The sequence below is a fragment of the Rhinichthys klamathensis genome, unplaced genomic scaffold, assembly GCF_029890125.1.
Source record: "Rhinichthys klamathensis goyatoka isolate OS25496 unplaced genomic scaffold, OSU_Roscu_1.1 h1tg000215l_1, whole genome shotgun sequence".
In the NCBI taxonomy this organism is placed as follows: Eukaryota; Metazoa; Chordata; class Actinopteri; order Cypriniformes; family Leuciscidae; genus Rhinichthys; species Rhinichthys klamathensis.
The window spans coordinates 203,625-215,000 of record NW_026606740.1 but is presented as its reverse complement, the minus strand read 5'-3'; the positions used below and the strand labels follow the sequence as shown (position 1 = coordinate 215,000).

General features: G+C 38.9%; 1 protein-coding gene across 1 annotated transcript; it reads right to left on the bottom strand.

Annotated features, from left to right (window-relative positions):
* Positions 1–4,855: 4,855 nt before the first annotated feature.
* Positions 4,856–8,297, bottom strand: fgf4 (fibroblast growth factor 4). Its single transcript, XM_056264082.1, has 3 exons — positions 7,831–8,297; positions 6,492–6,595; positions 4,856–5,239 (listed from the first exon to the last, which is right to left on the bottom strand). Exons 1-3 carry the CDS (start codon positions 8,123–8,125, stop codon positions 5,063–5,065), a joined length of 576 nt encoding a protein of 191 aa, XP_056120057.1. The 5' UTR covers positions 8,126–8,297; the 3' UTR covers positions 4,856–5,062.
* Between the last annotated feature and the right edge of the window lie 3,079 nt (positions 8,298–11,376).

Here is an 11,376-nt window from a genome sequence, read left to right as displayed (position 1 = left end):
GCCTGTACACAACCATCATAAAATGATAAAAATCCATCCAGGGGTTTTGTTTTAATCTCCTTATATGTTTTCCCCTGCCTCAAATTGAGCCGTTCGATTTTGTGACGTCACACGCTCGGAAGCCCCTCCCACGATTGTTGATTGACAGCAGCGTTTCAACACAGACCCGCCCTCGCTCGTGAGAGCTGTCAATCATAGTCTGCGCGGACCGGCGCGCTCATTGTTGATATGCTGGAGCACTGTCTATGAGCAGAATAGCGTCTAAGCGATTGTGGTGTTCTGTTCTTGGGTGTAATAACGAACACAGTCATTTTAATGTTCCTAAATCCGAACCGATGAAGACGCAGTGGCTGAGTTTGTTTTCGAAGGGAATATTCCCCACGAGCAACGTCAATGCTCTCATGTTTGCGCGAATCATTTCACACACCAGACTGCTTTATAAACGAGGGTCAGTATAAAGCTGGTTTTGCTAAGAAGCTGCTCATGAAAAAACGATCGGTACCAGATATTCGTGTTCCTGCTGAACCTCTAGAACAAGTGAAGTGAGTGTAACGTTTTATTAAACTTTATATTAATATTTATATCTTTGCTAATCGCTAGCTGCACGCTTCACAATGAATGCGTCTAAGGTTTACACTCAGGGTACATTACGGCATGTTTGACGTTCTTAATATAATTCATAATCCCACGTTTATACTGAACAACGCGTTATGGTTATTGTGTTATTGTGTTACAAACGGTGTACGCACAGAACAGAGGGGCGGAGTGAGCACAGCTCATTATCATTTAAAGTCATATACACTGAAACGGCGTGCTGAAAGCAGAGCTGTTTTTGACCAGGTAAAATAAGTGTTTTCTTACAATACTAATGAGAATTTTTAATTCAAGTATATTACAAACTTTTAATTTAGACCCTAAAGAATCATATTAGCTTGTACAAAAATGGCATTATATGACCCCTTTAAAGATAAATAAATGTTACATTTATTTTTATAATACATTAAAAGCTTTGAAAATAACAATAATAAAGTCAGTCACATTTATTGTTTCCCTGACAAATGCAGTTGTAACCTAAATATTTTATTTTGGATTTAACATTTGTATGTAATAGATTTGTAGATGTGATTCCGATCTCGTACCGATAATATATATATATATATTGATAAGTCACAGATCAAACAGTGTATATAAAAGATAAAAGACAATTGAGTGGATGCTGGGGCCGTTGTGGATTGTTCTTTGTCATTCTTGTTTCCCTTTGTTTACGTGCCAGTAAAACATGGAAATGCATAACTCTGTTTGCATAAAATGTCAGTTTGTGGATTGCACTAAAAGAGACAATAACATTGGCAGTTGATCTAGAGTAAAAGCCAACCGTACAGAGCCAGTCTGCCATATCTGCTCATTAGTCAGCACACAGAAAAGCAAGGGCCCATACCACTTTAAACGGGGTCCCCTTTCATGGAATCGCATGCCTGGAAGGGCTGCAGTGGATTCCTCCTCCGAACCTTTGGAAACGTTCACAGAAGTGAAAGAGAGGTTTCCACTCCCAGGAGCGAAGGGCAAAACCACCCAATCTGTAAACTGGGCCTTGGCAAGTTAAACAACAGCAGAAGAGTGTCTTGGCAGCGATGTCCTTGTAGAAATATCAGGCACGGCACTCCAGGCGGGCCCACATAGTCTAGTGACACGAGTCTGTGAGCATATTTTTAGCTTCGCCAGGGAAAGGCCCCTTTCTATAGTTATGTTGGGAGATATTCTAGTTTTACGTGTTTTGTGCCTGTATCAGCTGTCGGATTCATCCAACCTTCATTTGCTTTTGTAGGAGCTCTGTAAAGAAAAACTTGCTGCCTTAAATTTTGAAGTACAGTCAACTTGGATGTTTAAGTCATTTCAACTTATTCTGCATTAAACTGATTTAAAAAATGAGTTGAATCTTGATAGCATAAAAAAGTAAACAATGACCTAACTTGTTTTGATGAGTTAAAGCAATGTAAGAACATACAGTCAAACCTAAAATTATTTAGACACCAGATATAATTTTTGATATTTTCTTACTAGTGGGTGCAGAATACTATAGTTATTTTTTTTTTTGTAAGTGAGGAGAGCAAAATAAAGTAAACTGTGACATATTACACCCAAATTGTCTTCATACAGTGACTACCAGTCAAATTTATAAAAAATTGGGACTAAAAATGATTCAGACACTTTGACCTGAACATGTTTTGCTGAAGTGTTTTTTTCTTTAATTGTTAATGCGAACTTTATACACCACAGACTGAACAAAATTAAGCATTGTTTGGTAATTTGTTGGCCTAAATCTAATTGTGTAGTTAAATTTAACAGCTGACAGATATTCAACATAATTCATGTGTGAGACAGTCTAACAGAAGGACGGACAAAACCAGTGAAATATCAACTGATTTGATAGTTCTTGTCATATTGTATTACCATTTCCTAAACCATAGCAAATAAACTGTGATAATGTGAGAAATGTTGAAGGTGTCGGAATACATTTTGGTTTGACTGTTTGTTGTCATAGCTTAGGCCATTATTGATCATATCATTTTTACAGGGAATTAAAAACACACAGACCAGTATGATTTACATATTTATTAACTTCCATTTAAGTTAGGGTATCATCATGTGCACAGCACATACATCACAATATTTAACAGGACCTGTATAAAACTACAGACAATATTTGGTAAAACAGGGTCAGAGCGCACTACTACAGGACTCGGACGTCAGTATAGAGCTCTGCCGTGGATGCGAACGCAACTGGCGCTTCGTGGATAAGCCATATGGGAATTGACCGAGAAATGGTATATGCTTTATTTCAATACACCACATACATCCCTGTTCATAAGCACATCCGAAAAACGATCAAATTTGAAATATTGTTGTGTCGGAGCGGCAGTTTGCCTGAAAGAAGAGGATGTTCTGTTTTTACTAATGGCATGCCTGTTGATATTGCATTTTTTGGTTAAACAAATCAAGTCCAGTGATTTGTGTGATGATGATGGTCAGAGGAACGATTTGCCTTCAGTGGCCATTCGGTCTATTGTAAACAACATCCACACTGATGCAAATCAAGTCCATTTGGGAAGAGGTTTGGCACGGCTGTGAAAAAGAGAAACACGGACGACCCTTCGCTCGTCCCGCATTAACTCCGAGTCGTCAAGTGAAACTAAATGATGTGCACATCCAGGCAGGGCATGTTAAGAAGCTAATTTAGACATGTACGAACTGAAATACCACGGCTTTGAGATTACACCAAACAAAAAAAAATAAAACAATGCGAATGTGTTCATGCTTTTGAGGTCGATCGGTCAGTTTAGCTTCCTTTAATTTGCCAAACATGAAGCGCAAAAGACTATCCATCCATTTTCAGTTCAACTTTACACTCGGGTGCATTTTTAGATTCTTTCAATTAAACGCACCTGCCATTGTGATAACAATAAGGAATGCTTTTTTGAAGATATGTTTTTAATATTGAAAGATTTAAGATGGAAAGCGTGTTTATCCCTGCATGAATGCATCATGTCTTAGTTATTTTACTAACATCATGTAGCCGGTTCAAAGCAGCTTCTTAGTTTTGCAACATATTATGTTTACAAAATATATAAAGAAAAATATAGGGTTACTGCTTGAGCATATAGTATAGGCTAACAGCTGTCTGCAAATATTTCCAACATGATTATCCTTTCTAAAAGTAAATCACAGGGTAAAGATAGCTCAAACGTGACAAGGCGCAACTAGGACGCAATGGCCGCCAGAACTTCACAGAGTGGCAGAAGAGCAACTAAACATTCGGAAACTGCATGAGGTAGAAAACGACAAAAAAGTGGGCAGTATGCCTCCTCGTAACTCACTGTGGAAGTTTTTCAACATTAACTCTTAGTTTACTGACACACAAACACTGTCATTTCTTTGTTTCTGTTTTACCATCATAGAAAAATACTGATCTTTAACATGACTGGTTTCCCCCTCAGACATCTTCCCTAAACCACAGCAAAGACTGACTTGAACTTGGCATTGTAAAGCGTGTCTCTTTAAAGGGACACAGGGGACAGTATCTGCATCGCAATGCCTTCGAGTTTTGTATGTATGTTAAAGAAGCTATACTTCTCTCTATCCAGAGCCTTAGAGATGTGACAAAGATTGACTGGAGATAAGTTCAAAGTTCAACCCCCCGGCAGAGCTAAAAACAGATTTGAAGGAGTAGAACTTCAGTAAGCTAGAGTAAGCCGATACTGCTTCAGTTAGATCCGAGCTCCGCACAAAAGAGCTCAGACATTGGACAATTGCTCCAGTGCTAATACTATGGGGGTTGATACACCTTAACCATCGGAGGCTTGACCTAAGACTTATATTCTTTCCAATGAAGTACAAATGGACCTCAGTCAGCTTAAACGCCATATTTAAAGTGATAGTTCACCCTAAAAATGAAAATGATGTCATCATTTACTCACCCTCAAGTTGTTCCAAACCTGTGAGTTCTGTTGAACACAAACAAGCCATTGACTTCCATTGTAGGTGAAAAAAAAAAAAAAAACTTTGAAAAAACGGCTTTCGTCAGCTGTCTGGTTACCAACAGTCTTTAAAATGTCTTCTTTTGTGTTCAACAGAACTCATACAGTTTTGGAACCACTTGAGGGTGAGTAAATGATGACATCATTTTTGATAATAATTTATTTAATAAAAACATAATTTTTCAATTGTCCCTTTAAATATGGCGTCTACCCTGACTTGGCTAGGCCTATACCTCTCCAAAACCGTCGCTTTAGTTTAGAACAACACAAACAGTGCAACAAAAAAAGTACATTGTAGGAATTTCACTTGTATATATGAACACGTGGTAGCAGCAATGAGGATAAATTAACAAATAACAAATAAATTAAATGTTGTCTTCCACCTCGGAAAGAGGACGTTGTGATGAAATATAAAATCAACAGTTATAAATAGTCTAATATATACATACATGACACGATACACTTAACCTCACACATGTAACTTCTGTAGAAAGTGCATCGTCGTTCCTCCGCCCCTCCAGATGAGCTCAAATTCTAGGCAAGAAATGTGTCATCGTCATGGATGTTGATACTCGATTTCCTTTTTTTGTTTTGCCAGTCTTACTTAGTGCGATGTACATCCCGGGATGTGCCAGCGATTCGTACGCATTGTAGTTATTCGCAAGGAGGTTTTCTCTGAACTTGCAGTCATTTGTGAACTGCCCCTGAAAGTGACAAGGAAATAGCAATTATTATTTTCAGTGACATTTCAATAGACCGTATATCATCATATTAAACAATAGCGACGTTACAGCGCAATACCTGGAGAGGAGCTTTATGAAACAAACTATTTGGCATATCTATAACAAAGAGACAGATTTGCTCTTTCTTCGTGATGTTTTGCGAGGGACAACCGAGGAATTAGATGTTTAACCCTCTGGTAGACTATAGGCTACTTGTCTTGGTCAAATTACCGATTTTTTTTTTTTTTTTAATGAAAAGATTGTACTAGTTTATTTTATTCAAGATTTTGTATTTTATGGTACTAAATTATATTTCTGCAGTAGTTATGATCCATTTATTCACTTTTTGAGCATAGACCTGAAAATGACATTTTCAACTTAAACTGTCTTAAATCTTGAATGGATTTATTGTTATGAAAAATGCATAAAAATTTCATTTTCAATTTTTTATATGAAATATGCATTTTCCAAAACACGTTTTATAGCCTAGGCTACTCTAAAATGTGAGAAATCGAAACTATGAGTCCAAACAAGCCGTGTTCCAAATTTGAGGTTGATATCTCAAAAAAATTGCTTTCAGTAAGAATTTGTTTAAACGTTTCCAATAGATAAAATTCGTCGCGCATTAATTTCTAATGCTTACAATACAAGTGACTATTTTTCTCAGGACCATTTAACCCTTTCGAATCGTGTCCATGAATTGTGTGTTGTTGTTTTTTTGTGCGTTCATATACCAAGTGCCAAAACCTTTACCAAGTTTCGTACGATTCGGATGAAGTAAAAAATATATATATATATACATTTTTTCTGTCAAAAAGACTGGGTTAAATCATCGGTTTTGGGGCTTAGACAAGTTTGGGTGTTTTCAGGGTGAGTCTGTGCGTGCAGAAATCGGAGAGGATAGCAGTATTGTGTTTGGGTGGTCCTCTTTGGCCAGTTCATCTTTACTCTGGGAAGGACAGTAGGTGCATGTGTTGGCTGGCAATGCTAAGAATGGAATGCGTAGTCCGAATGATCTACGGCGCTCCCGTTCCTGGGTTTGTCCGTCCCACAATGAAAACACCACTAGGCACTGGAAGCTCGCCACAACCGACTCCAACAATGTCACGCTGTCGGAGACTGTGGGCTGTTGGTGGTGGTGAGGGGATACATCTCAAGTACAGGGTGATATGTCATCGAGCTCTGATAAGAACATTCACGGACGGAAACCTGTTGTAAATCATTTCATACTCACAGATCCGTAAAGCTTCCCTTTGCTGTTCATGGCCACGAATAGCCCGCTCCGGACGCCAAACAGTGTCACAACTCCCCTCTCCACCGGAGATATCTCAAGAAGACCTGAAACACACAACAAAGAAAATAAATGACCTTGTTTGGCTTATATCTTTAGCCCTGTCTGGCAACTCCCAGCGATGACTGCCTTTCTAAAAATTGTTCGTGTTTACATTTAGAGCATCCTTTGTGAAGGAAATGACACTTTCCGCCTCTTCAGATTTCCCAAATGTAATATTGCATTCTCTGTAAAACCACCTAGATTTATCTTTACACCACTTCTGCTTTATTTGCTACGTCGTCTTTTCCAAATGAGTAATTTCATGAAACTTTTTTAATCTAATTGAAGCTTTGATTGAAATGTGTCATGCGTTTTTGGCCACTTTGTAAGAGTAAACATTTCAAATGAGTATTAAAAATATCTCATTTAATACTTAAAATGAAGACCGTTTGTTTAATGTTGACAAACAAGACAAGTACTTCTTAAGTTTGACTTCAGAATCATATAACGCGCGTCAGTGAAGTGACAGATGTTTATAACTCTTGTTATATTCCATTTGAACCTTAATAAGTCCCATAAAAGAACCTTTTAATAGGTCACCAGAAAACCATCTGTACTGGTGTGAAATTCGCTGATCTGAAAAAGGGTAAACATTTTATTTTACAGTGTCATCGTTACACATGTTGCATAGTTACTATAGTATTAACTATAAATTATGCATAATTGCATGCAACTAAACCTAATCTATAGTAGCATTAATATTACTCAGTGCTTTAACGTAACAAAGACTGAAAGTGTAACCCAAAAAAATCCTTAATGAAAAATGAGAAACTTCGATATTTAAAGAACCATATGCAGCAGCACAAGAAAAGAAACCCATGAGAAGAAACCATTGGATAACCTCTATTTGTTTAAGGAGTGAAAGGTTAATCTACCGAAAAGGATGAGTTTATCTCGCTACTAAGTTTAGGCTTGGGATTTTGGCCCGGTTCCTGTTCCTGGTTACAGAGACCTGTTGCGTGCGTAATGCAGGATGCCAGATGCTCGTGCACTCACCTCACTCACCTGCCTTGTATCGGGACATGTAAATGAAAGTGCTACAACAGGCTTTGTTGATGTTGTTCGACATGATGTTGAATTCGTGGAACGTTCTGTTATTATTTAATTTTAACTGAATAACAGCCATTGAGCGTTCTTTTCATCATTTTCTTTTCTGGATTATGTAAGAAATCATTTTCATAATCTCAATCCAACAGCCTATACAACATGCATATGAGATCAAATAACAGACCAAACTTACTGTAGCGGTTTTCGTTGTGCACGCCGGTAATTCTACCATCCGGTAATACTTGGAGATGAAACCCAATGCCAACATTGCAGTAGAGACGTCGCAGTCTTTTAATGCCCGTGAGATAATCACTGTCCCGGCTGGTATCTCTCTTTTCCCCGGGGATTCGGGCCAGAGAGCGCGAGTAGAGAGTCTCCCAGCGCCGCTCCACGGGGCCGCTCTGCCCACCGGGCACCGGAGCGCAGCGCACTGAGCTTGTCATAAGTCCTAAGACCAGTAATGGTAAGAGGGCCGATTGGACACTCATCCTTCTGAGCGGTACGTGAGTGTCTGAAGGCGTTGAAGACACCAAACTACCGTCTTTCTCTAGGTATATTTGCCCAAAAAGACGCACAAAACAGCTTACTCAAGGACAGAGCTACGGTCAACCCTGGTGAGCGGCATGAAGTCGCGCTCAGTGGGTTTCCTCTCAAGACACTACACTTACACTACACGCTTTCACACAAAAGTTGTTGACCGTGAATTCTAGCCCCGCTCAGCCATGCCACTTTTCCCTTGCCGACGATATTTATATCTGGAGCGAAATTACATCACACACTAGTGCATGACGAAGTAACCTTCTGCGCCACTCCGAGCGCACTGATTCCTTATAATGTGCGCGCGTCCATGCCGTGGGCAGTGAGACTACAGTGCCCGTGTGTGCGCGCGTGCGAGTGAGAGAGCCAGACGTCATAACCGAACGGCATTCGTTCAGTTTGACAATGTAATGTCGTCGCCTATGGGAATAATGTCTTTATCAGTCTCAAATCTGTGTCCGAAGTAATTCTTGCTATGGTTTAGCGCAAGGTGGAAAGCGCGATAGTTTTACTGTGTTAGTGTAAAATAGTTTGAAAATTAAGCCTTGCATATGAAATACGTAAAATTAGGTTAAGTGTAGGCTATGTAGTTTGCAAAAAAAAAAGAAAAAGAAACAATTCGTTAGTTGGTCTGTCTTTGTGAAAGCTTCCTTTATTATTGGTCACAAATAGGCTAGATAAAATAATTTATGTATGGGAGGATGTATCGGAAATCACAACGTTAACAGACAGTGTCAAACAGGAGACGAGTTCTATAAATGAACAAGAACAGGAAAAAAACATTCGAATTCGAACGAATTGCAAATTCAAGCAGGGTTTTTTTTTCTTGTTTAAAGTGGCCATGTTCTCCGAAAGAACAAAAGGAAAAACATGATATGCGCAATATGACTTGCAATATAACGTTGATGTGAAGACATAATTTATTAAGTTTAATGCAGCCTTTGGACATCACACTGACAGCGACTGCTAGATAATTTAGCCCGACAATTCTGTTGCTGACCTCTTAAGAGTGTCTAGTTGTGAATGTTGTGCGTCATAGCATTGTGGGGGAGAACATGTAAACCGCTGGAAACATCACACTGTGAGTCAAGCTTTCTCCGCGGCCCCGGGGAATGCGCGCTCCCTGCTGCTAGTGTAGAGGATGCGACGTAAAACGGAAAGACCGTGGGGGATGGTGCAAACACGTATCGACATTAAAGTAAGACACCTACTTGAAAGCTCAACAATGATTGTAATTTGCGTTACTATTGATAGAGCCTTTCGTAAGAGCAGTGCGTGGAAATTATTCTGCCCGGAATCACTACATCACACCGACTACTCAGGCAGTTTAACTCCTGAATGAATACTTGAGGGTGGATTTACTATTATCCCTTTATAGGAGAAGGACTTATGTTGGTTACATGTTCCTCGTTTACAAAGACATTTGCCTGTTAGTTAGGCAAATTTACTGTCTTTGTAACCCTAACCCTAACCCTGCAGTGACACCCAAAATTATTTTCGTAAAATAGTATAAAGTAGGCCTATAACTTTAACCACACTTAAAAACGTTAACTATGAATCTCTTCGCGTTGCATCATAAAATATATACAACATTTATTATGAAGAAAGCGCAAGCGCACTTTCGAAGCAAAACGCAAGAAGTTCAAGTTTCAAGTGGTAAAACAATAGATTTATAGTTCAAAATTAATAAGTTTGTTTGTAAAGTTGTTAAACTACACCTGTGGTTACTCTGTGTGAACTTGAGGTGTATTTACTTTATATCCTCAAAAAAAAAAAAACTTTACACAAGTTGATTCGAAGTAAGTTTTATTCCCTTTTTTTCAAACTCCCCCAAAGCATAAGCTCTAAAATAATTTGTTTGCACATATTTTGTTATATAGCATTTTTGGTGTGTCCAAAAATGTCCAAATGCACGTTTTTAACGTCATTTGATGCACACACTAATTCCTGCATAGCGGTAACAATAGGAACGAACTACAATAAAAGAAAATAACTTTGATGCAAAAAGTGGCCATTTGTCTTTGGATTTTGAGGGAGTGGTAAAATGTCCAAAACTTCATTAGTTACATAGGGATGTGATTGACTAGTCTTCTCTGTTGTTGATTTGTTTATATAAATCATTATGCCAAACAAACAAAAAGTTCCCTTGCCATAACTCTTGCTTGCCCCGCCTTTGTTTCGCATGACGACGTTTCCTCCAGACAGAACACTCTCATCTCTTAACTTCAAAAAGGAGAGTTGAATACCCCTAGACACTGAGCCTGTTGCCCAAATAGCTAAACCGCGATCCCACCCATCCAGGTTCTGACGCTTCACTAGATGTTGCTTGCTGATGGGGGTCTTCAGCACACAGGAATGGCTCGGTTCATTTGATCTATGAATGTGTGGCTGGTTTTATATAGGCTACATGTTGGGGACACAGACACTGATCAAACAGACTGTTGTTTTTTGACCCATTTGGATGCTCAAATCGAAAAGTCGCGTAATGCTTTAGCCACTGCTGAATTATCATGACAAAAACTCTTTATCGGAGGTTATATTTAGAGCCACATGCTTGTGATAATTGACCGATAATGAAAGCTTTTAGTGGTTGTGGAAGACCGAACTAGCAACTAACACATGGTGCACACAGAGAAATGAAGTGAATGTTATAATAACATGCGCGCCGCCGCTCTCCATGGTGCTGCAGGCGCGCTCAAACGCGCAGTTGCCGCCCGAGCTCATGAAAGTGCGCATCTATATCACGAATTGTATTTATCGTGCAATTTATACGCAAAAAAAAATGTTTTTACGTGCATATGATACGCACTTTATGGCGTGTAATACGCACGTATTCACGCGTCTAATCCTACCCAATGGGTTTGCAGTGCATATCAGCCCAATTATGTTCGATCCAACGATTAAAAATGTTCGCCTTAAAGAAAGATATCGGTTTCAGGCATTTTTGTTATAATAGTGACATGAAATATGTAATGAAAGGCCGTGGGCAACTCACTTATTCTATTTCTAGATGAATTAGTTGCAATGCTTATGCATTTAATAAATCAAACACTATTCCTTTAACTCTGCAGTTCTCACAGTAAAACAGTAAAAGTACTACAGAGAACAACCTCGAACAGAATGTTACATTTGCCGTGCACCTAAAAAATCTCATTGATATCAAAATACAGAGGCGACAACCCGGCCTTCAGATTCTAGATTT